Source organism: Dromiciops gliroides, chromosome 2 (genome assembly GCF_019393635.1).
Source record: "Dromiciops gliroides isolate mDroGli1 chromosome 2, mDroGli1.pri, whole genome shotgun sequence".
NCBI classification, from domain to species: Eukaryota; Metazoa; Chordata; class Mammalia; order Microbiotheria; family Microbiotheriidae; genus Dromiciops; species Dromiciops gliroides.
This window is the reverse complement of record NC_057862.1, coordinates 95126805-95153899: the sequence shown is the minus strand read 5'-3', so window position 1 is coordinate 95153899 and position 27095 is coordinate 95126805. Positions and strand designations below refer to the sequence as shown.

At 36.3% G+C, this 27095-nt stretch overlaps 1 protein-coding gene across 1 annotated transcript; it reads left to right on the top strand.

Annotated features, from left to right (window-relative positions):
• The first annotated feature begins 402 nt into the window (after positions 1 to 402).
• Positions 403 to 26742, top strand: LOC122741993 (inactive pancreatic lipase-related protein 1-like). The gene is made up of 13 exons (XM_043985933.1): positions 403 to 422; positions 595 to 643; positions 1099 to 1253; positions 5373 to 5498; positions 7911 to 8045; positions 9022 to 9130; positions 15079 to 15198; positions 15324 to 15443; positions 16802 to 16920; positions 19846 to 19975; positions 21594 to 21702; positions 23889 to 24053; positions 26622 to 26742. Exons 1-13 carry the CDS (start codon positions 420 to 422, stop codon positions 26683 to 26685), a joined length of 1404 nt encoding a protein of 467 aa, XP_043841868.1. The 5' UTR covers positions 403 to 419; the 3' UTR covers positions 26686 to 26742.
• Positions 26743 to 27095: the final 353 nt, after the last annotated feature.

Below are 27095 nucleotides of genomic sequence, written 5' to 3'. Positions count from 1 at the left end.
GGAAATGTTATTTAGTCACCTGAAATTTAGAATTCCCACTTAGCACAGCTATTCAAATGGGCTATTTCACTGACAATTGTTCTTTACTATCAGAGTTTTAAGGGAATTTGCACAAATGACACACACACACACAACAAGCACTGAACAATTAAGATTACTGTCATGCTCAGACTTAGCAAGGCACATTTGATCAACAACACATTTATTGAAAGTTCCATTTTTCCCATCTTAATAAAACATCCTTTGCTTTCCCACAGTTGAACTATTATTAACCTTGTTTTGTGTATTTGTGGAGATTAAACAGTATGATCTATTTTCCCAAGGTATTTTCCTTGAAACTGCGTCCAAATGATAAAATACAAGTATAAAAGGGCTTTGGCGTTTGATTCCATTGGTAGAGAGACCTTGAATAATCAATCATGGTAAGTGTTTTTTTAATATAGCTGTTGAAAAAAAATTCTGAGGCTCTTTGCTCTGTCATGTGCAGATTATTATTGTTGTTATTAAAGAGAAGTTGAAATTGTTCTGAATTCCTGTATATTTTATGGTAACCTCTCTAGTGAGGCTCAGTTGAGTATTTCTTGATCGGTTTAGATGCTGGGATTTTGGACCATCACTCTTCTCCTGCTGGGCACAGTCAGAGGTAAGAAACAATTGATGATTTTTAGAAGTTATTCAGCACTACCCCCCTTTTACCCAAGCATGTTTTGACCAGAACAGCCTCAGCTTCAACACCGTATGTTTTACTGACATCAGAGTGGAGGATATCTACTTCCAGAGAACTAGTATAATGACTGGCCCTATGCTCTGTAGGGTCGATAGCTCTGTAAGATCTGATTTGAGGAGAGCTGAGAGACTATTTTGTTCTTAATCACCTCCTTCCCCTACCTTCCTCAATGCTTCATATTTCCATAATTAGACAATCTCTTGGGCTGCTGTTTTGAAGACAAAAGGAAAGAGAGGAGCCTTTTTCATCATTTTGCCAGGAAACGACCTTGGCCATTGTATGGTGTAATACAATCCATCAGTCACACACACACAAAACAAGTTCTCTCTTTAAATTACTAAAATAGAATTTTGAATTCATTTATTATATAGGAAAGGAAGTCTGTTATGGTGATCTCGGATGCTTTCTGGATGATGAGCCTTGGGGTGGAACATTAATAAGGCCTCTTAAGCTTTTACCTTGGAATCCAGAAAAGATCAACACCCGCTTTCTGCTCTATACAAATGAAAATCCAAACAACTTTCAAGTAAGAGCAAGGGTTATTTTAATTTAAAATATACTTCATTCAATAGAACTAATAATTTGGTTTGAATTTCATAGGAGCTGTCCTTTGGGTCAATCATGAAGATAGGATACTTCTGAAAAATAAGCAAAATTTTCACATTGTGATTATCACTGTTCTTAAATGATCAAAGGGCTTCTTTCGTGCCCCCAGGTGGTATAGAATAAATTGGGTCTTCACAGGGTATGTCAGCACACCACAAACTCTGGCAGATCCTCCAAAGGCATAAAGGCTTTGAATAGAGAGTCAGAGATGAACTGTTTGTCTGATAAATCGCTTAAAATCTGAGTCTGAAAAATCTCATTGCCATGTTGACTACAAGGCGACTAAAATTTCAGCCTCATTCACTCTTAAGCACTATGATTAAATGTATGGGTTGAAGAGATTCTCCGATCTATGTCAGTGGTAGGAATACCCACCCTGATGAAATCATTGATCCTCAAAATGATGAAATATTATAACAATTTCATTCTTATCATGAATAATATCAAAGTAGATTCTCTGACCCACAGATAAGAAGTCTGAATGTTTGAGCTAGAGTCTCTCATTTTCCCAGTTATAGGAGATGCCTGCTCTTTAGGCAAAGCACTGATAATAGCAGATTCTCTCTTTCAAGCTGTTTCAAGAAGTTTTCTAGTGAGCTGACCTGGGAGAACTAGTCTGACAGTCTCTAAGGTTGTGCAGGTTTTAAAATTCAACCGAATTCAGTTGGTCAATAAAGTTGACAAATGTTGATTCAATGCCTATTATTACGAAGTATGGGGTTAGGCTCTGAAGAAAAATATGAAGACATGGTCCCTGCCTTTAAGGATCTTGCAGTATAATAAGTACAAACTACTACCTAGCTTGCTCTCAATAGTACCTTGGTGTGCCACAAAAGCTCCCAGTAGGACTAGGTATCTTATTATCCTGAGTTAATATTTATCATGCAATGCTCATGGTCACAATCTTCAATGAGTTTCTGATATGAACTAGATAAACATGTGTGCCTCAACCACACTGAGTTGAGTGAAGGCAGGCACCAGCTCTAGTTCATCTTGATACCTTCTTCCCTCCCCCTCCTGTTCCCCCTATGTAGAATGCTGCTCTTTCCATTGTAGGTATTTTAGAATATTTTTGAGTCCTACATATGACTCCTATATAAGAATATTTTTGAGTCCTATATATGATCAAAATCATAGATTTAGGAATGGAAAAGCTTGTAAGGCCAATCTCCTCATTTTGCAAATTAAAAACAACAGCAACAAAAACTGAGGCCCAGCAAGGATAATTAACTTTCTCAATCAGCTACCTAGTAAGTTTCTGAGGTCACAAGTCAAACTTGGATCTTGCTGACACCAAGCCCAGCATTCAAACAACTATTTCATTCTGCCTATAATATGTCGAAGTCGAAGGATATATAGCATCAAAGGATTTAGAACTAGAAGGGACCATGAAGAAAAAGGAGGCAAATACTGAGTTCTTTTGCTGTAGAACAAATACAGGCTAGTAGGGTTTCTTCTATGTGATTTTTACTTTCCCAAGTTGGAGTATAATAGCTAGGGCCGCTAGGTGGTGCCATAGTGCATAAAGTGATAGGCCTGGAATCAGGAAGACTCATTTTTCTGAGTTCAAATCTTATTAGCTGTTTGACCCTGGACAAGTCACTTAACCCTGTTTGCCTCGGTTTCCTCATCTATAAAATGAGATGGAGAAGGAAATGGCAAACCACTTCAGTATCTCTGCCAAGAAAACCCCAAATGGGGTCATGAAGAGTCAGACATGACCGAAAAACAACTAAACTGAGAAACTAAACAATAGCTAACATTTATATAGCACCTACTTTGTGCCAGGCATTTCACAAATATTACCTCTCTTGTTCCTTATAACAACCTTAGAAGGTATCTGCTATTATTACCCCCCATTTTACAAATGAGGAAACTGAGGCAAATAGAGGTTAAGAAACTTCTCCAGGGTCACACAGCTGGTAAGTATGTGACAGCAGATTTGAACTCAGGTTTTCCTGACTTCAGGCTCAGATATGAACTCATTGACAAACCACTAATTTTATGCAGCATCTTTATCAGCATGTTTATCCCTTAGCATCTATATTCTTCTCATCAGACTATGAGGGACAGAGGAGGGGAGCACAGGGTAGACAAGGAATCAACATAATTCAACTAACATTTATCAAGCATGTGCAATATGCAAAGTATTGTGCTGGACACTGTGGATATAAAACCAAAAATGAAATAGTCCCTGCCCACGAGGAGCCTATGGTCTATAGGAAGATGCAACATTTACACAAGTAAATAGAAAGTGATACAAAGTATACAATGTTATTCAAAGTAATACTGAGAGGTAGTGATGACATTAGGATTTATCCCCCTACCATCAATTTCTCTGTCTTAACATTTGCCCAAGCATCAATTGTGAATCAATCAATAAAAAAATTATTAAGCACTATCATTGTGTATCATAGTTTTCTATATGCATGTCATCCTCCAGACAATTAGCTCTTTGATAAAAGGAATTCTATTTTATATTCCCCCATCTACAGTATAGCATAGTGTTTTGTATAATATAGGCAGATAGATGGCACAGTGGATAGAGTGATGGGTCTAAGGTCTGAGAGACCTGAATTCAAATCCAGCCTCAGACACTTACTAGCTATGGGAACCTGGGCAAGTCACTTAACCTCTTTTTGCCTCAGTTTCTTCAACTCTAAAATGGGGATAATAGCACCTTAACTGTCAAACATATTGTTGTGAGGATCAAATGGAATAACATGTGTAAAAAAGAACTTATCACAGTGTCTGGAACATAGTAGGTATTTCATAAATGTTTATTTTCTTCCTCATAAGTACTTGTTGAATTGAACTAAATTGACTTGCATTGAGGATCAAATTATTTACAAGGTCCTTTCAACTTCTAATAGTCAATGTTTCTTTCTACCTATGAAATAGTTCTCTGAATCAAATTTGTAAGAATACAAGTCATTCCCCAATTGAGAAATGGTCAAAAGATATGAATAGGCAGTTTTCAGATGAAGAAATCAAAACTATATACTGCCATATGAAAAAAAATGCTCTAAATCACTATTGATTAGAGAAAAGCAAATTAAAACAACTCTGAGGTACCATCTCACACCTATTAGATTGCTAACATGACAAAAAAAAGGAAAATAGTAAATGTTGGAGAAGCTGTGGAAAAATTGTAACACCAATGTATTGTTAATGGAATTGTGAACTGATCCAGCCATTCTGGAGAGCAATTCAGAACTATGCCCAAAGGGATATGGGGTTGTGCATACCCTTTGACCCAGTAATACCACTACTAGGTCTGTATCCCAAAGAGATCACAAAAAAGGGGAAAGACCCACATGTAGAAAAATATTTATATCAGCTCTCTTTTTGGTGGCAAAGAATTGGAAATCAAGGGGATGCCCATCAATTGGGGAATGTCTGAACAAGTTGTGGCATATAGAATAGAATGGAATGGAATGCTATTGTACTATAAGAAATGATGACCAGACAGACTTCAGAAAAACCTGAAAAGATTTAAGTGAAATGATGCTGAGTGTACTGAGCAGAATCAGGACAACATTGTACACAGTAACAGCAACATTGTGCAATGTTGATAGACTTAGCTCCTCTCAGTAATACAATGACCAAAACCAATTCCAAAGGACTCATGATGGAAAATGCTTTCCACATCCAGAAAAAAAGAATTGTGGGATTTGATTGCAAATTAAACCTTACCATTTCTACTTTTTTTGTTGTTTTTTATGTTTTTTCCCTTTTGTTATGTTTTTTCACATGACTAATGCAGAAATATATTAAATGTGATTGTACATATATAACCTATATCAGATTGCTTTCTGTCTTAGGAAGGGGGAAGGGAAAGGAGGGAACAAGAAAAATTTGGAACTCAAAATCTTATAAAAACAAATGTTGAAAAACTATCTTTACATGTAACTGGAAAAAAATAAAATACTATTAAGATTTTTAAAAAATAGTCATCCATATTAAAGGGGAATGAGGTAAGTGACTATAAATTGTTTAAGACCAAAAATATCATCTGGTGCTTTTCTTTTTATCACAGATACTCAAACCATCAGAACCATCCACCATTGAGTATACAAATTTCAAAACAGACAGGAAGACTCGTTTCATTATCCATGGCTACATAGACAAAGGAGAAGACAGTTGGCTGTCAGACATGTGCAAGGTATAATATAGATTCTTTTCTTCACTCCCTTATCCTACATCTTATGGTCAGTATAGCTGTTGGTTTCCAAATTAGTAATATTTTTAAAAAAGCTCATCTTCAAGTAGGCAATCTTCCTTTTAAATGACTCGATTAAATGACAATTCAAATTTACCACAGAGTAAAAAAATTTTAGAGGGGGGAGGAGGTTGGGAATTTTTAAATGTTAAGGATTTGTATTGCATGCATACCAAAATGAATAAATATTCAAAAGTACTTACTATATTGTGTACAATATTTGTAAAAAGAAATATTAGAGGCACCTCAAGGAATAAACAGAGGGCTGCCCTCAGAGTCAGAAAGACTTGGGTTTGTGACAAGTAAAATTAAATGAGTGGTCACCTATTTACTGTTCCAAGTGCAGGAAAAATTAGCTAGGGTTTCTAGTATATACTTATAAATTAGAAGCTTTAGCACTAGTTTGGGGGCATTAAGCATTTATTAAAGCATACCAAGCATTAGTAAAAAGAGAACACTTGGCTCAGAGAGTTAAGAAAAGGCCTATCTAGCCTAGAGTTCTAGCCTTGCCTGGTTCTTCCTCCAAGTCCTCCACTATGAGCCTGTCCAGGAGCCAAACTGTCTGTCCAAACTCCCTCCGCTTCTGGAGGAGAGGCAGGCCGTACACACTGCTTCAAGCTGATTGGCTAGTGTCATCCAAATCCAGTGGTTCACTGGACTTGAGGGTAGTTCTGTGTTGATGTCATAGTCCACAGCCTCTGAGAACACTCCCTCTTGGGAGTCAGGTAGGTGTGGTTTTAATCAAGTCAACTTTAAGTGAGTTAATGAGCAGAGTCAGTCAGTCTCACTTAATTCAATCAATCCAAATCAATCTCCTCTGTTTGGGGCCTTTGGGTGTTGGTAAAAAACCCATTATTTCTTACAGGTTCAAATGATGCCTCTGACACATGTTGACCATGTAAATGTAGGCAAATAGAAAATTATAACAAAAAAAATGCTTTGGAAGAGGGTGTGTGATTATTCACTTAGCAAGACAATGTAACCCAAGACTTCTTTAAATATTAAGTTTCTTACTTTCAATTAAAATTATTTCCTTTACCCAGAATAAATTTGCTCACAGATTTTTAGCACTATATCTTTATTTAAAAAAAAAAAAGCAATCAAGAAGTAGCTTTTTTGCCCATGAAAGCTTTCCTACCCTAAAGTGTTACATAAATATGAATAATTATTATGGTGATTATTTTCTCATTTTATTGATCTTCCCTCAGAAGTTTGAAATGCAAAGTAGCATAATCTCTCTGTTTTCTGTTTTCATCTTCAGTGATGATATTTATTCAAGGAAGTCATTTTCTTTATAAACAATTTTCATTTTGTCTTATGAGCTCTATTTATAAGAATTCATAATTACTATTTTTCCCCATTTGGTTCAGTTCTTTCCACAATAAGGGGAGTATTTTAAATTGCTATCTGAATGAGGAAAAAAACAAGAGATATATTGATTTTATGGAGGATGAAAGGTAAAAGGAAGACTATACTATACAGTTGGGTGAAACTATATGTGACACCCAATGGTACAAGCATAATATATGTTTGTTGCAAGAGGAGATAGTATCCCTAAGATGTATACAACTTTCTTTCTTTAAAATGAAATACCTTGATTTGGAACATTTTTCTGCCAATTCAATAATGCTACCTCCCTCAAATCCATTAATAACTCAATCTATCCCTGAAATGGTTAGTGGAAGCAAGAAAGTCGGACATGTAGAAAATCAAAGCTCTTAAACCTCAGGACATAGTTTTTCAAGTGATTCATCTTTTCATGCATGCTTTCACCCTAGAGAAACAAGTGTCCTGTTTATATGGTATTATAGATTAAATTCTCCAGCTCCGGCTAACACATTTCCCCTGGTATGATATAATAGCATATATAAGCATCACATATATTTGCAAATAATGATGCTAAATTGATTTTGGAAAAAATATGTAATGCCAGTTTAAACTCAGGAGGTTAGATATGCCATCAGATAGCGCTACTGAGGACCCATTAATTCCTTGACCATATCTGGAGCAGGACTTCTTGTGAAATAATTTATTTTCTACCAGATCTATTCAGTTCTACTGGATAGAAAGTCTTTCACAAAATATGTCTACAAATGTTTCCACGTGAAGTACTGCCAGTTACTAGTTACTATAACTATAATGATAAAAGCCTGTTCTTTTATAAATTTACAAAGAAAATGCACTTCAAGCTAGGTGGAAAATTCCTGCCTCCTGTACATGAGAAGTTGCACTGGGATGCTGTCAATCAAGCATTTGGTGGCTCTGATCTGGGTTTGGGTTTTCAGTAAGGAAACTGAGGGACCTTTGTACTAATGCTTCTCCTTAAGGACTTTTCACTTTATATCTCAACCTTAGAATATGTTTCAAGTGGAGCAGGTGAACTGCATCTGTGTAGACTGGAAAGGGGGCTCACAAACTACTTATAGCCAGGCTGCAAACAACGTCCGTGTTGTCGGGGCTGAAGTTGCTAATTTGATTAAAGTTCTTTCTGTAAGTAGAAAAGGTACCCAGTGTGCCATACTCATATTTCTGGGGCGTTTTGTGTAATCCAGGTCTTCATTGTTGTGAATATAAGCTCCTTGAGAGCAGGGCTTGTTTTGTTAATATTTTTTGTATTCCTGGTTGCCAGAACCATGCCTTGCAGATAGGAGGTTTTTAATGAACATTTACTGTTGTACTGTATTGGGGCACCTAAAGGGACCAATGGAAAGAGTGCTGAGACTGGAGAGCCTGGAGTCAGGAAGACGAGTTCAAATATGGCCTCAGACACTTTCTATTTGTGTGATTCTGGGCAAGTCACTTAACCTGTTTCCTCATTTGTAAAATGAGCTGGAGAAAACTCCAGTATCTCTGCCAAGAAAACCCCAAAAGGGATCATGAAGAGTTGGACACAACTGAAAACAACTAAACAATAAAAACTGTATTGTTACCACTCCAAACAGATCATGCCAAGGAATTCTATAAAGGAATAAACCAAATAGAGTAGAATTGTGTTGTGCCCTTTACTTAGTGGGGTTGAGAATTTCTTTTTCCCCTACCACATCAGTTCAGAAGCACTTCAGTGACTTCTTTCTACCCCAGGCTTTTATTTATGTGGTTTAATTGACCACAATCTCCCACAATTTCTATAGATACCAAATGTTCTCTTTCATAGCAAAAGGGCACACAAAGGCTCAAGATTCATTATGTTTTATTACAAAAATGAACAGGCTTCATCAAGAGAAATGAGGCCATAAGGAGGAATCACTGGTTCTAACTAGCTCTGGCCAATCGCCAAACAGCCCCAGAGCAAGTCAAATTTTTCTCGTTTCTGTCAGGGGGACCTTGCAGAAGTCCAAGGGCATACAGCCATGAAGTCATTGCATGCCTGGCAAATAGTTCCCATTGCCAAGGGTGGGGAATATTTCTGTAATCAACATGGGAAAGAACCTAATGAGTTCATTTTTTGAAAACCTCTTTCCATTAGACCAACTATAACTATCCACCTTCTAAAATCCACATCATTGGTCACAGCATAGGAGCTCATGCAGCTGGAGAGGCTGGGCGAAGGACACCTGGACTAAGCAGAATTACAGGTAGGTGGAAGTCATAATATTGCCTGGGTTCATCACAAAGCATTCCAAAGGTCACTGGACAATTTAAACACCACTCTATTTTTCAAGGAGATTCACATTTACTTGTGGCAAAGTAGATGATGTCAAGAATAAATATTTTAGGGAACTATAAATTTGTAATTATTGGATACTGATAAATATGTGTGGCATTCATATCGTTTGTTAACCATTCTTCTTTACTCTCTGTCTCTTTTCTCATCTCCACGTAAGTTTTGTATTGTCCCCTCTGAGCCCATAAAAGTCTTAGGTTTCTTATTATATTGCTACATGTCCTTTCCCCACAATGTGTTGTTATGCTTTTAGGAACTGATTTTTTCTAAAAGAATAAGCAAAATGTTCTTAAGTTGATACCATTTTATTGAGATGGATAAAGTTCTCATCCTTTTAGGAGATGTTTTAGAAAAACAAGATGGGAAAGGGAGATAGAGCAAAGATGTAAAATTAGAGGTAACCCTGCTGAACTGTTTCAACATTCCCCTTCAAACAACTGTCAAATTGGACCTCAAATCAAATTTTGGAGCAACAGAGACAACAAAAGGTCAAGGGGAGACATTTTTCCAGTCTGAGAAAACTTAAAATGTTGGCAAATGACATTTGTGACATAAGGGTGAATATAGATCCACAAGGCAGTGGCAAAAGCTACTGTAGCCACAGCAGCAGCTTTGGGAAATCTTAGCCCAGAAACAGTAAGGGGGTCAGATAGTGGTTGAAAGGGACCCTGTTTTGGCACTGATTGGAAATACTACTGTGCATATGAATTTCTGAATTTCAGTCCCTGGACAGAGAGGAGCACTGGGGATCAGTCACAAGGGAACAGAGGCCCTGGTCACAGTTCCAAGGCAAAGAGAATGCCAGTACTTGTGGCTGCAGGACACCAGGTGCCCTTCCTTGGTAAAGACCAGAGTGCAGACCAAGAGAGCATTGACCATACCGCTTTCAGGCTAACACCACATTGGAAGCACCCAAAACTTGCAGAGCCCAAGAACTAACTCTGTAAACAGAAGCACAAAAAAAAGCAGTGCCTCCCCATCCCCAAATAAGCAGAGCCCAACTTGAACATCAAATTAAAAGTGTAGAAATAGGCTGGAAAAATGAGCAAACAGCAACAACAAAAAAGAATTTAACCATAAAAAACTACTATCGTGGCAGGGAAGACCAAGGCATAAATACATAAGACAATAATGTGCAAATTCCTACAACAAAAACCTCAAAGGAAAAAAAATGCTTATTAGAAATGAGTCCGGGGCAGCTAGGTGGCGCAGTGGATAGAGCACTGGCCCTGGAGTCAGGAGTACCTGAGTTCAAATCCAGTCTCAGACACTTCACACTTACTAGCTGTGTGATCCTGGGCAAGTCATTTAACCCCAATTGCCTCACTAAAACAAACAAAAAAAAAAAAAGAAAAGAAATGAGTCCAACAAGAATTCTTGGAAGAGTTAAAGAAAGAGAAAAGAGTGGTACAGGGAAAATTGGGAAAAGAAATGAGAATGATGAAAGAAAATTATGAAAAGAGAATTAAAAGCTTGGTAAAAGAGACAAAAAATACAGGAGAAAAAATATCTTAAAGAATAAAATTGGCCTAATGGTAAAAGGAACACAAAAATTAATTGAAGAAATGAACTCCTGAAAAAGTAGAATAAGACAAATGGGAAAAGAGGTACAAAAGCTAACTGATGAAATTAATTCTTTAAAAATTAGAATTGGGTAAGTGGAAGCTAATGATTCCATGAGACACTGAGAAATAATAAAACAAAGTCAAAAGAACAAAAAAAAAGAAAAGAAAATGTGAAATATTTCATTGATTAAACAATTGACCTGGAAAAATAGATTGAGGAGAGATGATTTTTATTATAAAAGTATTTTATTATTTTCTAGTTACATGTAGAGATAGTTTTCAGCATTTGTTTTTATAAGATTTGTAGTTTCAAATTTTTCTCCCTCTTCCCCAAGACAGCAAGCAATGTGATATATATTATATATGTACAATCACATTAAACATATTTCTGCATTAGTCATGCTATGAAAGAAGAATCAAAGCAAAAAGGGAAAACCTCAAAAAAGAAAAACAAAAGAAATAGAAATAGTATGGTTCAATCTGCATCTAGATTCCACAGTTCTTTTTTTCTGGATTTGGAGTCCTTTGGAACTATCTTGGAACATTATATTGCTGAGAAGAGTCAAGTCTATCACAGTTGATAATCACACAGTGTTGTTGATACTGTGTACAATGTTCTCCTGGTTCTGCTCATCTCATTCAGCATCAGTTCATGTAAGTCCTTCCAGGTTTCTCTGAAATCTGCCTGCTCATCATTTCTTATAGCACAATAGTATTCCATTACATTCATACACCACAACTTGTTCAGCCATTCCCCAATTGATGGGCATCCCCTCAATTTCCAATTCCTTGCCACCACAAAAAGAGTAGCTATAAACACTTTTGTACATGTGGGTCTTTTCCCTTTTTTATGATCTCTTTGGGGGAAAAGACCTAATAGTGGTATTGCTGGGTCAAAGGGTATGCACAGCTTTATAGCCCTTTGGGCATAGTTCCAAATTGCTTTCCAGAATGGTTGGATCAGTTCACAGCTCCACCAAGAATGCATTAGTGTTCTGATTTTCCCACAGCTTCTCCAACATTTATTGTTTTAATTTTTTTTGTCATATTAGCCAATCTGATAGGTATGAGGTGGTACCTCAGAGTTGTTTTAATTTGCATTTCTTTAATCAATAGTGATTTAGGGCATTTTTTTCACAGGACAATAGATAGCTTTGATTTCTTCATCAGAAAACTACCTGTTCATATCCTTTGACCATTTCTCAATTGAGGAATGACTTGGATTCTTATAAATTTGATTTAGTTCCTGATATATTTTAGAAATGAGGCCTTTATTAGAAATACTGGCTATAAAAATTGTTTCCCAGCTTTCTGACTCCCTTCTAATGTTGGATGCATTGCTTCTGTTTGTATAAAAACCTTTTTAATTTAATGTAATTTAAATCATCCATTTTGCATTTCATAATATTCTCTATCTCTTGTTTGGTCAGAGGAGAGATAATTTAAGAATTACTGAACTTATTAAATGTCTCAGTAAAAAAAAAACCTACATATCATATTTTAAGAAATTATCAAGTAAAACTACCCTGATATCTTAGAACCAAAGGGTAAAATAGAAATTGAAAAAAAAACACCAATCACCTCCTGATAGAGATCCTAAAATGAAAACTCCCAGGAATATTATAACCAATTTCAGAGCTCGTAAGTAAAAAAGAAAATACTTCAAGCAGATAGAAAGAAATAATTCAGATATTGTGAGGCTATAGTCAGGATCACATGAGAGTTAGTGGCTTCCACTTTAAAGGATCAGAGGGCTTGGGATATGATATTCCTGAAGGCAAAGGAACTAGGATTAGAATCAAGAATAACCTACCCAGCAAAACTGAGTGTAATTCTTCAAGGGAAAAAATGTATATTTAATAAAATGGAGGACCTTCAAGCAGTCCTGATGAAAAGGCCAGAACTGAATAGAAAATTTGACATTCAAATACAAGACTCAAGAGAAGTATAAAAATGTAAACATAAAAGAGTAATCATAAGGGTCTCAAAAAAGTTAAGCTTTTTACATTCCTATAGGGGAAGATGATACTCCTAAGAATTTTATCATTATTAAAGCAGTTAAAAGGAGTTTACATGGACAAAGGGCATAGATGTGAGTTGATTATGTGGAATGATCTCCAAAAAAATCAGGGGAGTGAGAAAGAAGGAAGCATTTAGAAAAAAAGGGAAGAGAGAGATAACATGGGGACATTTTTTCTCACATAAAAAGGCACATAAGGAAGAGCTTCTACAGTAGAGGGAAAATGGAGTGGGGTGGTGGCAGGTAATGTTTGAACCTCAATCTCATCAGAATTGGTTCAAAGATAGAAGAATTTATATACATATGCAATTGTGTATAGAAATATAGTTACACAATAGGGGAATAGGAGGGGATGGACATGAGAGAAAGTGGGGTTGGAGATGATAAAAAGAAGGGCAGATTAAGGAAGGGCTCATGATGAAAAAATACTATCCACCTGCAGAGAGAAATGAACTCTGAGACCAAATTGAAGTATAATGTTCTCGCTTCTCTTGTTTTTCCTGTTTTTTAAAAAAATATGGCTAATATGGAAAATTATTTTGCATTATTATTGCATGTATCATTGATATCATATTTCTTGCCTTCTCATTGGGTAGGGAAGAAGGGAAGAAGGGGGAGAGAATTTGGAACTCAAAACTTAAGAAAAAAATATTTAAAATAAACAATTTTTAAGTGGGATAGGAAAAGAGCAGAGCAAAAGTTCCTCATCCCAGGCATGGAGTTTTATCAAATAATACTTCTCTCCCTCTTTTCCCATCTGAGTAATTGTCCCAAGCTGATCTTCTGCCTGCACCCAGGGCAGTAAGAACAATGTCTTTTCAATGATCAAAGTGTCATTGACTTTTTCTGCAATGAAAACTGTCCCATTGTCTCTCCCTTAACTGAATTAGCCTTAAAAAGTTGATTTCAGCCTTCTTGTCCAAGGTGTCAAAATTGCTAGTAACCTCTGGAGAATGGTAAAAAGCAAGACAATTTACGTCCTGCTAGCACTGCTAACAGAATGAACTCAAAAACCAAGATATTGTGACCATAAAAGAGACAAGGAGTCAAAAGACCTGGATCCAAATCTCAACTTTGCTTGTTACTAGTGGGCAATAACAGTAACTCAAACTTCTATGATACTTTAAGGTTTATAAAGCACATTACTCACAACAATTGTATGAAGTTGGTAGTATAATTATTATTACCTATATTATGTAAATGAGGTACCTGAGGCTTAGGCGAACTTAATTAGTTCTTGACTATAGTCACACAACTAGTCAATGCCAGAGGTCCAAACCTAATTTTTCTGGCTCCAGGCCAGCACACTTCCTATAACACCACACAAATCTTGACATCTCTGGTTCTCAGTTTCTTAAGGTGTCAAATGAGGGAGAGAGGTGAATGACAGGTGAATTTCTAGTTTAGAAATACTCTGATTCTCTGGGTTTCAGTCTAGGCTATGAAGGCTTGGTGAAATGTATGGTCTATCCACTTTTTACTTCCTTTCATGAGTTTTCATTTTATCTTTGTAGCCATAGTGCATAGAAAAGTGTTTTAAGCACAGTAGATGCTAAATATGTGCTTATTAAATTGGAGATTATTTGTGTCACACATGAAATCTAAAGTGAAGACAGCTAATAAACTCCTATGAAACAAGCATTCTAAGATGTGAAGAATAATCATATCAACTGCAGCTTAAAGAAACATCTTGACATTATGATATTCTCTGCTATAAAGGCCCATTACATATTACATCTTCATTGAGTAAGAATTGGATCTTCATTAAAAGGAATCATTTGTGACTCCTCAGCTACCTTGAGAAAACTTTCAGATTGCAACTTGTTAGGACAAAATGAATCTGAAAGACAAAAAAGCATCCCTCTTTTCTTCCAAACCAGGGAGATGACAATAACATGAAATATATAAAAGTCATTCAAATATTTTACTTGAGACATTCACAAAATGTATCCCTGAGGGTAAATTTGATGAAAAGACAAAATCTAGCAATGAATTACCAAGTCAAAAATAGATGTATTTTATTTTCCTTGGGGTCATCCATAGCACTGCACCCCTCCATCAAGTGTGGCAATGTGATTATTGGTATTGACCCTTTCTTATACCTCCCTGACTCACAAATGCACAAATTTATGCAACTAGAATAAAAAACTCTTTGAAAGCAGAGAGATGTTTGTTTTAATCTTTGAATCTGACATGCAGTAGCACCAAAAGTCTTTGTTTGGTTGAGTTGGGTTGGATGAACTATTAACCTGCACATATAAATATTTCTCTTAGGGTTGGATCCTACAGAGTCTTCTTTTGAAGGTGCCTCAGAGGAAGTAAGACTGGATCCCAGTGATGCTCTGTTTGTTGATGTGATTCATACTGATTCAGCTCCTTTGATCCCTAATATGGGTGAGACTTCACTGTATTCCAGTACTTTCCATATAGTCAGTATCAGCACATTATATCATTAGGGTGATTGTTAACTCCAGAGCAATTAAGTTCTGACATGCTTGTCCGTCTCTGAAATGTTTCAGGTTTTGGAACAACTCAACTAGTTGGTCATCTCGATTTCTTTCCCAATGGAGGAAAGGAAATGCCTGGCTGTAAGAAGAATGTCCTCTCACAGATTATAGACATAGATGGCATTTGGTCTGGTAAGACCATCTGGGAAATGATAATACCTGAATAAAAGACATCCAATATCTTTGGCCATATCTTTACATACTTTTAAAATCTATGAATACAGAACTTCCCATTAGGTTCTTTATTGCTATTTGCACAACAGAACATCATTTGTTGTTTCTTCGTTCTACCAAAATAGAGTCTCTCATTTTTTCCCCTTACAGTTTAGTGTAGAATGGCAGAGGAAAAAAGCATGACTATATTTGCTTCTCTGTGGTTTGAAATATTATTTGGTAATTTTCTTAATGAGGAAACATATGTAAAAAAATTGTGGCCATAATTAAGATTTCATGGTTCTATAAAAACAAAACAAAACTAGTCATTTGACTAAATTATAAATAATTAAAAATTTTACTAACCTGAATGAAAATGGCTTGCAAAATCTCAATCAATTATTACAAATATACCCTACAGGGGATAGGGATATTGATTTCACTTGTATAGAGAATTCCAGGGTAAGCAAACTTCCTCTACCAGATGCAGGTACACCTCTGCAATATATAGTTGTGGAGAATTACAGTGACTTGCTCAGGGTAACACAACCAATATGTATCAAACATAGAACTTGATCCTGTCTTCCTGGCTTCAAAGCCTGTTCTCTACCCACTGTGCCAAACTATATCTTCAAAAGATTTTTATAGTAGCATGATATATAATTGAAAAAAAAAACAACACACTCACATTTGGGAACAATATAAATGTTCAGTAATAAGGGAATGGTTAACTGAATTGTTCATTCAGGTACAGAATAGAATTCTGTGATGCCATTATGACTAACACATAGGTAGGAATAATACAAAGAAATCTGGAAAGATCTTTATTAAATTATTCAAAAAGAAAAGCAGGATCAAAAAAATGGCAAGTGAACTACCAAGGTTATATATAAGAAAAAGTGAATAAGAATAAACAGAATCCTGAGAGGGATTCAAAAGAAGTGACTGAGAAGTTGTTATGATACTTTATGTATTAACATTAATTCAATTAGATGTTAAACAAGTTCAGTTGGTTTTATTCATTTTTATATTGTTTTTAACACAATTTTTTAAATCACAAAAATTAACATTATTTGCAAGTATAGATATTGTCAAAGCAAATCCCCTAACTACTTGTATGCTTGAGTTTCAGTCCTCTGTAGAACTTGTTATATTAAACACAAAGCACATATTTGATCATAAAATGCAATTTATAGTTTTAAGATGTCCAAGATTGATGATTGTAACATCTGGGAATGATTTTATAGTCTTTGTTAGCTTTATCCTCCATGAAGAATGTCCAAATGTGATCACTTCTATGTGATTCTAGTAAATATAACCAGAATTTTTCTCCCTAGGAACTCGGGATTTTGTGGCTTGTAATCACTTGAGAAGCTACAAATACTACTCTGATAGTATCCTGAACCCTGATGGTTTTGCTGCATTCCCCTGTACTTCCTATAAGGCTTTTACAGCTGTAAGTTATTCTTCTGTCTAGAGCAATGGATGTCATGGAATTACATAATCATTATCTATTAATTTTGATTCTCTTCAAAATACACGAATAGATTATCTACTAACTGCTTAGAAGGCTCCCAGAAAGCTTACAGCCTTGATAGAGAGACATACATATGTGGAACAGTAATAAAATTATGAAAGTTGATGGTGCAGCTGATAGGATTTTGGAGGGGGTGGAATTTATGGGGGCCATACTAGCTAAAGGAAACTTCATAGGGGAAGTAGGACTTGAAAAATGGATAATTAATTCAAGAATGGTTAGGATGTATATTAGAGGAAAGAAGAGGACAAGATACACCAAGTAGGGGATCACATTAAAAAAAAGTTTCTCAATTGAAATGCTAAGGTACATTTTGAAAATGATGAGGAACTCAACCAACTGGAGTAGATGGCCCAGGCCAAGAAAAAAGTAGAAAAGGTTGAGTAAATAAATAGCAACATGAATGCCCAGCAGAGAATTGTGTACCTTAACTTTCTTCCAACAGGGGGTCATTTGAAATTTTTGAGCCAGAGAGGGATATGATGGAAATAAAGTTCATGTTTGATAGCATAAACTAATGATAAAAAATATATTTCTAGCAATCATATATGGTAGGAAAATTCATAGTGCCTGTTAATAAGGGACCTTGAATCGTCTCAATGGTTCAATCATGATATTGCTCCACTCTTTATTTTGTTTTTATTGATCTAGCCTAAAATATTCTAAGCATTGCTTTTGCAAATATGAGAATTGTAAAATTATTACCGGTTTAAAGGGTCTAAACCAAATTGCCAAGCATAGTGGCAATATATCTGTAATATCTACTATTAAGCAGGCTGAAGCTGACGGATCAATTGAACTCAGGAGTTCTGAGTTGCAGTGGATTTAGCCAAAGAGATTTTGGGATAAAGTCCAGCACCAATATTGAGAACCTGTAGGAGTCAGGGGAAGTGGGAATGGTACTGAACATATGGTGAAGAGGCAGGTTATCTAAGGAAGAACAAAATAAAACAAAGTGTCTGCGTCAATCAACAGTAAGATTGGTTCTGAGTCAAATATTTGACATTCTTAATTTAATTCAATTCAACAATAATCAACTAAGGATCTCCTATGCACAAGGTATTATAAATGCAAAGACAAAAATGAAATAGTCCCTGGTCTCAAGCACCTAACATTCTACTTAATAGTATTCCGTGGAATGGATCTTTTAGGAAAAGGACCTCTATACCAAGTTCTTCATTTTAAAAATGAACAAACTATGGTTCAGAGCGTGGGCATGGTTACCCCAAGGTTTCACAAGTAGTTAGTAACAAGAGACAGAACTAGAGTCAAGTCTCATGAGTTATATCCATTATATCATGTTGTAAAAAAAAAAAATTAACTTATCCTAATATGTAAATTTTATAACCGTGGCTATATGAAAAATTAAAACTTTGTGAGAAATTATAAGTTTAGAAAAATTATAATTAGGCTGTAAGTCCTGCCACGGTCACCATTCAAATGTGAAAATATTTTAAACTAACTGATTTGGGGCTAATCTAACTGGGGGGGGGGCATAATCTGGGGGCTTTTGAGTGGCTGTTTATCTGACTGCTATTAATTTCCTAAACCAATTTGTTAGGGCCTTTTAAAATTTTCCCCCACACTTGCTCCTCCAAAATTGATAAGCAAAAGATTAAGAAGCCTCTTAATTAAATAATCAAAGCAGAGTTTATTTATAAAAATCAATGTAAAAGATAAGGGTAAGGAAATGCAAATTATATGACCTGTCTGCTCGTCATATAATAAGGGCCATTGCTGCTTCTTGCCTGAGGGTATGCTGCTTGGACCAGTTCGCCTCCAGTCCTCTCCAACTTTCACTCTTTTTCTCCTCTACTCCAGCTCCCCTGCCCTTTCACTGCTCCCCTCCTCTCTTCTAACTCCAAGCCCCCTTCACTTTTCCGACCCCCTGCGTCTTCTCTACTTGCTCTGTCAGTCCTCCCCCCTCAGCGTTTCTACCTTCTTGCTAGCTCTTCCTCAGTCTTCTCCCTTTCACTCTTTAACTTCTCTCTACCTTCTAACTGAAAAACCCCTTACTCCGTTTTCTTGCGAACCCCCTTTCTGTACTGTTGTGAGGAACCCCTGTGTCTCTCTCTCTCACAGACCTCCTTGCATTCTCTTAGTCCTCTGGCCTCCCCCGGCATCCTCCCTTCTAACTCACTGGGGGAAAAAAGCCCTTTCTCCATACCTTTCTTTCTCTGTCTGTCCTCTTCCCTCAGCATCTCTGGTGTCCCTTTTTATTAACTTTCTCTCTCAGGTGAAACCTGGGTTCACTGCCCCCAGCTTGGCACAGGGAGCACGGGGCTCCTCTGGCCCAGGCAAAGCAAACCCCGGTATCTCTCCAGTTTCTCGTGTGCCTCTCCCCAGTGCGCACAGGCTGTGGGCTGTGCTGTGCCTTGCAAGGGGCTTTTTGTCTGTTGCTGCTTAGCCGGGCTCAGAGGCGCCAGCGGCTGAATGGGAGGCAGAGGGGCAGTTCAGTTTAGGGAGCCTGAGGCTAATTTTAATGCCTTACCTATTACTTTTATTTTATTTTCTTGTACTAAAAACAATGATGCCTGAAACTTTCCCTAATATATTCTAAAATGACTAAAAAACTTGATATTGACCATTAAAACTCATGAGGATTATTGTTATACAGTCCTATAATTGTTAAATATGTATGAGGAACTTGGCTGATTTTACATATTCACTTTTAGTTCAAAGATTTTAATGTTTTTGATATGTTAGATTTTCATGTCAGGCTGTATTTGAAAGAGGAATTTTCCTCATCAAAATGAGATGTTTAAGAGTTATGAATGCCCAGCCATAAGTGTGAACCACAAAGAGACAAACATTTCTGATAAACCAAACATTTCTTCTCTTTAGCAAAAATGCTTCCCCTGTCCAGATGAAGGCTGTCCACAGATGGGTCACTATGCTGATAAATATGCTGGGAAAACAAGTCAAGGAGAACAAAAATTCTTTTTGAACACTGGAGATTCAAGTAACTTTGCTCGTAAGTTGATATCTGGCTTCCCCCAATCTTTAAAAGCTACCTGAAGTCTAAATTCTATTGCATATAAACAGTTCACCTATCCCCTGAGATGTCAAAGCTGCTTGTGAGCATTTGGGTGACCCTGGTTTGCACCTCAGATAATATATTTTTATCACCTGGATACATGCCTCTAGAGAAAAGCCAATCCACTAAAGTCATTGAATGATGTGACCCCATTTGACTAACTGATTCTTTATAGCTGAAGAACTCCAGAAAGATAATCTTTCTTCTAGTTTATTAGTTTTGTATTAAACAATGGGTAATAGCGCTGGTAGCTTGCCTGCCTCTGAGATTATAGCAACACTAGCTATGTGAATTCAGGTACCTCATATAGGCAGACCTAATTTTCCACAATTTATTTCACCATCCAGCTTATTTCATAGGTAGCATACCCTGTTCAGTAGGCAGCTGGATTTGGAGTCAGAAAGACCTGGGTTCAAATCCTAACTTGGGACACTTAACTGGCTATGCAATCCTGAACAAGTCACCTAACTTCATTGTGACTCTTGCAGCACTCTAGGACTTATCCTCCTCCAAGTTATAGGCTAATTGCCATCTGCATTGGCAGAAAAAATTTCTACACTGGGAGTTCTCTACATAGCAGAAATCACAGAGATTTCCTTTATTGGCAGTTATTTCAGGCTATCTATTCATTCATTCATTTATTCAAAAAACTGCTTATAAATATAACTTATGTAAAAGGGCCTATGGTAGTTGTAGAAGGCTAAGATGTGGGGTGTATAAAAATGATTGAGGGGGCAGCTAGGTGGCACAGTGGATAAAGCACTGGTCTTGGAGTCAGGAGGACCTGAGTTCAAATCTAGCCTCAGACACTTGACACTAGCTGTGTGACCCTGGGCAAGTCACTTAACCCTCATTGCCCCACAAAACAAAAAAACAAAACAAAACAAAAAAATGATTGAGACACAGTACTTGCCTTTAAATGGCTTATTCATTTCTTGACTACTTCACCCATTCATTATTTCTTATGCATAACAAATGAACTTTTGTTAAGGTTCCAAAACATATATTTCCTATAATCTAGTAGATATTTCCTTTTATGGAGGCAGGAGAGTAAACTAATGGAAAACCAAGGTTACTGCATGCATTTACATTGAGTAGGTTTAAAAAGAGGAATAAGAACACATGTTCAGGGGCAGCTAGGTGGCATAGTGGACAGTCCAACAGTGGAATCTCCACAATTCATTGCATTGTACATATGGGAACTCCCTGTAATTCATTTATTTTTCAAGAGGACACTGGTTATTCAGCTTTTCTGAGGGTTTATTTATGCATTGATACATGAAAGCCTTGACCATTTTAAATGAAGTTTATTTACCTAAAGTTATCCCAAGATGAGAAAATTAATTCCTTTTCCGTGTTAGAAATTCCTTGATTTTTAAAAATTCATTTATTTATAGAAGTCAATACATTTGTCTTTTTTAACAATCTCATTTCAGTAAAAGTATTCTTTATTATATTCTTATGCATTTTAGTCTGAGTATATATAAGCCATAGAAACAAAGCTTTAGTCTATTTAGTGTCCGTTTCTATCAGATGTTTTTTTGTTTCTCGTTAGGATGGAGATACAAGGTGTCTGTCACTCTGTCTGGAAAAACAGTAACTGGTCAGGTAAAAGTTGCTTTGTATGGAAGTAATGGAAACACCAAGCAACATGACATCTTTAAGTAAGTTTCACATATTGGCGACATATTGTTATTCAATACCATAATAATACAAACATTCTTAAATATTCCAGGAATAAGGTAATAGTCCTGCGATACTCTGCCCTAGACAAAAAATATCAGGAATATCTGGAGTTCAATTCTGGGTATCACATTATAAGGATATCGATTACATAAAGAGTATCCACAGGAGGAAGATGAGGATGGTGAAAGGCCAAGGGAAGATTTAGGGTGAGAAAGGTAGAGGGGATACAGCTTTGTTCAAGCATTTGAAAGGCTACCACATGGAAGAGGAATTACACTTATTATGCTCCAGCTCAATGGTGAGAACTAGAAGCAATGGGTAGAATCAATCAACAAGTATTTTTAAATAACCACTGTGTGCCAACCACCAGGTGCTAGGTTCAGGAGATATAAATAAGTACACAAATTAAAACAATTACTACTCACAATACAATGAAACAACTTTAAAAGTGCTATATGGGGGCGGCTAGGTGGCACAGTGGATAAAGCAGAGGCCCTGGATTCAGGAGTACCTGAGTTCAAATCCGGTCTCAGACACTTGACACTTACTAGCTGTGTGACCCTGGGCAAGTCACTTAACCCCCATTGCCCCACAAAAATAAATAAATAAATAAATAAACATGTGCTATATGGGAAAATTACCTAACAACCAAGACTTGCATTTAATGAATACCTATTCTAGGTTGGGCACTGTGTTGAGGTCTTGGAGGGGAGGATGTTGGGAATGTAGAGGAAGTATCAGGTATGGTTTGGATTAATTGGCTTAACTAATTGCATATTCAAGGAAAAACTGGTTGACTACATGTCAGGTATGTTGTGGAAGGGCTGAACAAGGTGGTCCCTAAAGCCAACTCTGAAATTCTGTGCCCATCATCTATATAAGTTGCATCACAAAGGAAAACATTCCTTGAAAGTTCTAGAGCATTTCTTTATTACCAGGTGAATAGAATAGGGTGACAAAGATGGGGTAGTACAAAAAGCATTGGATTTCAAAGTAGAAGATTTTGTTTTGAGACTCAGTTCTAGCATTTGCTGTGTGACCATAAACAAGTCATTCATACTTTGAAACTCAGTTTTGTTTTCTATTAAATGGAGAAAATAAAAATACTATAATCATCACAGAGTTGTTTTAAGGGAGGCCCTTCACAAAACATGAACTGTGGAAATTTGAACTATTAATATTTAAATAGATTTTAAAATTCCTCTATAAAATGAATGATATACTAAAATTAATTGTGGCCATATGATATTTTTCATTATTTTCTCTTTCCAATGCTTCTGTTATGTGTTTTAGTAGAACAGATTTTCTTTTCTAATGAGGTGGCCAAATTGTTAAATGTGGAGTTATTCTTCCAGTAAAAAGGACAGACATAAAGGAGGTAATTTTAATGAAGTCATTACGTATGAATTTTTTATGTGAATTTAAAATAATAAATGAAAGGCAGAGTGGTTTAGGGGCAAATACTTTGAACATAGATACTCAGGAGACTTAGGTTCAGATCTCATCTCTCCTATTTAAGAAATGTATGACCTTGAGTTAGTCATAACTCTCTGAGCCTCAGTTTCTTCATATGTAAAATGGAGATCATATCTACTGATTTTTAAAGCACATTTGAGTTTTAAAGTTTTAAATGAGTTTTAAAGCACATTTTAAAGTTTTAGCTTAGAAGCAGCTAGGTAGCACAGTGAATAGAATTGTGCCCATAGGCAGGAACCCCTGAGTCCAAATCCAACCTCAGACACTAGCTGTGTGACCAACCCTGAGCAAGTTGTTTAACCTCTGTTTGCCTCAATTTCCTCACCTGTAAAATTAGGATAATACCACCTACTACCCAGGGTTGTTTTCGGGATCTAATGAGATGATATTTATAAAATGTTTAGCACAGTGCCTGGCACATAGTAGGTGCTATATAATTACTAGCTATTATTATTATTCTCACCAGACTGCTTCTGATTAGACATAATTTAGATTTTAAGAAGTCAAATGTCTTTAAAATATCTTAACATCATCAAAATACAACTGGCTTTTTATTTTCCATATTTGCTTGGTAATTCAGTTGAAAAAAATGGACTAATTACCCAAAGTAGCAAAGAATAAAATTTCATTGTAAGGTCTTTGGAATAATTGTATATGACTACGAATATCTTTCTTCTTCTTTTTCCAGGGGAGTGCTCAAAACAAAATCTACTCATTCCAATGAAATCGATGTAGCAGTCAATGTAGGAACCCTGGAGAAAGTTAAGTTTCTGTGGAATAACAATGCAATCAATCCAACCTTCCCCAAAGTGGGAGCCTCAAAGATCACTGTGCAAACAGAGGATGGCACAGAGTATGTATGCTTATTAATATAAACCTAAGAATATTGGGAAAGAGAAATATTTGCAATGAAAATTTGCCCACAGAAAATCTATTCTAACTTATGACAATATTTGTCCTTATTGTATCCTGTCCCCAAACAAAGAGTGGCTTATAGAAACCTTAAAATGAGTACCCACTCTATGTGGAGCAACAATGTGTTAGGTTCTGTAGGGAATTATGATTCTTTTTCTTTTGGGGGGTGGGAGGATTCTGATTCTTGACCTCAAGGTCAAGTTAGGAAGTTGAGGCATATATCCATGATAGAACTCTTTTTTTTAATTAATTAATTTATTTTCCCGTTACATGTAAAGATAGTTCTCAACTTTTGTTTATACAAGCTTTCTAATTTCAGATTTTTCTCCCTCCCTCCCCTCCCTCCCCCCTTCCCCAGACAGCAGGTAATCTGATATGGGTTATATATATACACATAATAACATCAATCCTATCTCTGCATTAGTCATGTTATAAGAGAAAAATCAGAGCAAAGATGAAAAACCTCAAAATAGAAAAAACAACAACACCAAAACCAAAAGAAATAGTATGGTTCATTCAGCATCTATACTCCACAGTTCTTTTTTTTCCCCTTGGATTTGGAGATCCTCTTCTATCATGAGTTCCCTGGAACTCTTCTGTACCATTGCATTGGTGAGAAGAATATAGTCCATCACAGTAGGTCAACACTCAATGTTGATGATACTGTGTACAATGTTCTTCTGGTTCTGCTCATCTCATTCATCATCAGCCCATGCAAGACCCTCCAGGTTTCTCTGAACTCCTCCTGCTCATCATTTCTTACAGCACAATAGTATTCCATTGTATTCATATACCACAATTTGTCCAGCCATTCCCCAATTGATGGGCATCCCCTCAACTTCCAATTCCTTGCCACCACATAAAGAGCAGCTATAAATATTTTTGTACATGTGGGTCCCTTTCCCCTTTCCATGATTTCTTTGGGAAAAAGACCCAAAAGTGGTATTGCTGGGTCAAAGGGTATGCACAGCTTTATCGCCCTTTGGGCATAATTCCAAATTGATCTCCAGAATGGTTGGATCAATTCACAGCTCCACCAACAATGCATTAGTGTTCCAATTTTCCCACAGCTTCTCCAACATTTATTATTTACCTTTTTTGTCATTTTAGCCAATCTGATAGGTGTCAGGTGGTACCTCAGAGTTGTTTTAGTTTGCATCCCTCTAAGCAATAGTGATTTAGAGCATTTTTTCATATGGGAATAGATAGCTTTGGTTTCTTCACATGATAGAATTATTGAACAAGAGAAGTGAGTGATATAGAACAAAGAAAGGGGAAGATATATTAAAATATAAGAAATACAAAACCATCAAAGAGGAGCTATTGACACAGACATGATAGACAAGTAGTATGGAGCAATGGAGAAAGAGACTGTTACTAATTAGCTGTGTAATAATCATCAAGTCATTTAACCTCTCCAACCCTCAGTTTTCTTATTTCTAAATTAGGGACAGTATTAATTACCTACTGGGGTTGTTGTGAGTCTTAAATGAGAATTAAAGCATTTTGCAAACTTTGGAGTGTATAATAATAATAATAATAGCAGCTAATATTAATCATTTTACATTTGCAAAGCCCTTTATGTTTGAGCTACAAAACAACCCTGTGATATCATTACTATCATTTTAGAAATGAGAAAACTAAAGCTAGGATATGTTAAGGAACTTGCCCAGAGTTGCAAAGCTAAACAGTACATATACTTGCAGTCCTGCCTCCAAGGCTATCACTCTAATCCACTATACCAGATAGGGACCTCAATGAGCAAAGTCTAAAGAAAAGGTAACAGAAGAAGTGAGGACTGAACCTTGGGATTTTTCTATCATCAAGAAACAAAAGAAGGAGAGGAGTGAGTAAAAGAGACAGAGAAATAGCCAGAAAGGGAAGAAGATCTAATTAGGATATCACAATTAGGGTATTTTAATTGGGATAGCTTAATGGTGGAGGCAAAGGGAAAAGAGGCCTCTAAGAAGTAGGAGGGAAAACTACAGAGATGTTTTAAAGAAAGTGAAGAGTGAGAAAAGGTTGTCAGACTTGGCCAAACTGTTGGTGAGAACATAAGTAATATGGAAGTAGAAGCAAAAAATGTGTATTGAAAAGGAGGAATGAAAGAGAAAGATTACAACGGGGTGAGAAGAAAGAACAGGAATGAGAAGTTTTATGCATAATATCATTCAGTAAAATGGACCACCTCCATTTGTTTAAGCCTACTACATGGTCACCATTGCTCTAGGTGCCAAAGAAGATAGAGGAGATGCATAAATTATGGTCTTATCTCCAAGGGCCTTTTTATTCCTATGGGCAAAAGAAGATGTATACATCTAAAAGCAAGTACAATGTAAGGCCATTTATTAAGTGGAATGTTCTGAGGTTAAGAAAGGTTATCTCCAATTCATTCCCTTTGTTTCCTCCACTAATACAAAGGAACAACAGAAATTCTATTTAATCCTAACAAGCTATTGTTAAGGTAGACATGCATACACTCAAACATCCATGTTTTTCTTCACAGGTCTAATTTCTGTAGTGAGGAGACTGTGAAAGAAGATACTTACCTCACACTTACTCCCTGTTAAATATGTAACCAAATGTTGTCACTATGTTCACCTTAATAAAATTTTACAGTGCATCAATTTATTTCCTGGATGTGTTACTGCTGTCAAGGCCTTCCCGTGGGGATACTTAAGACCTTGAAATATGGATAAGCAACACCTGAGCTTTTTTGAATTTCATGAAATTGTGTGGTCCAAGGAACAGCCTAATTAAGTTCATAGAAACTATGGTGAGGATTGTTTAAGCCATAGCTAAGCATGAAATCAGTCTACAAAGACATAGAGGAGTTTTGATTTACAATGATAGAGAAGACTCACATGAATGAAGTGATGTCTTCTTGAAGTGAATTATTTGTACAGGCAGTAAGTTGTTTAACAACCAGCTCTCTGGGGGAAAATATATACACAATACATTTTTAATTTAATCTACAGTG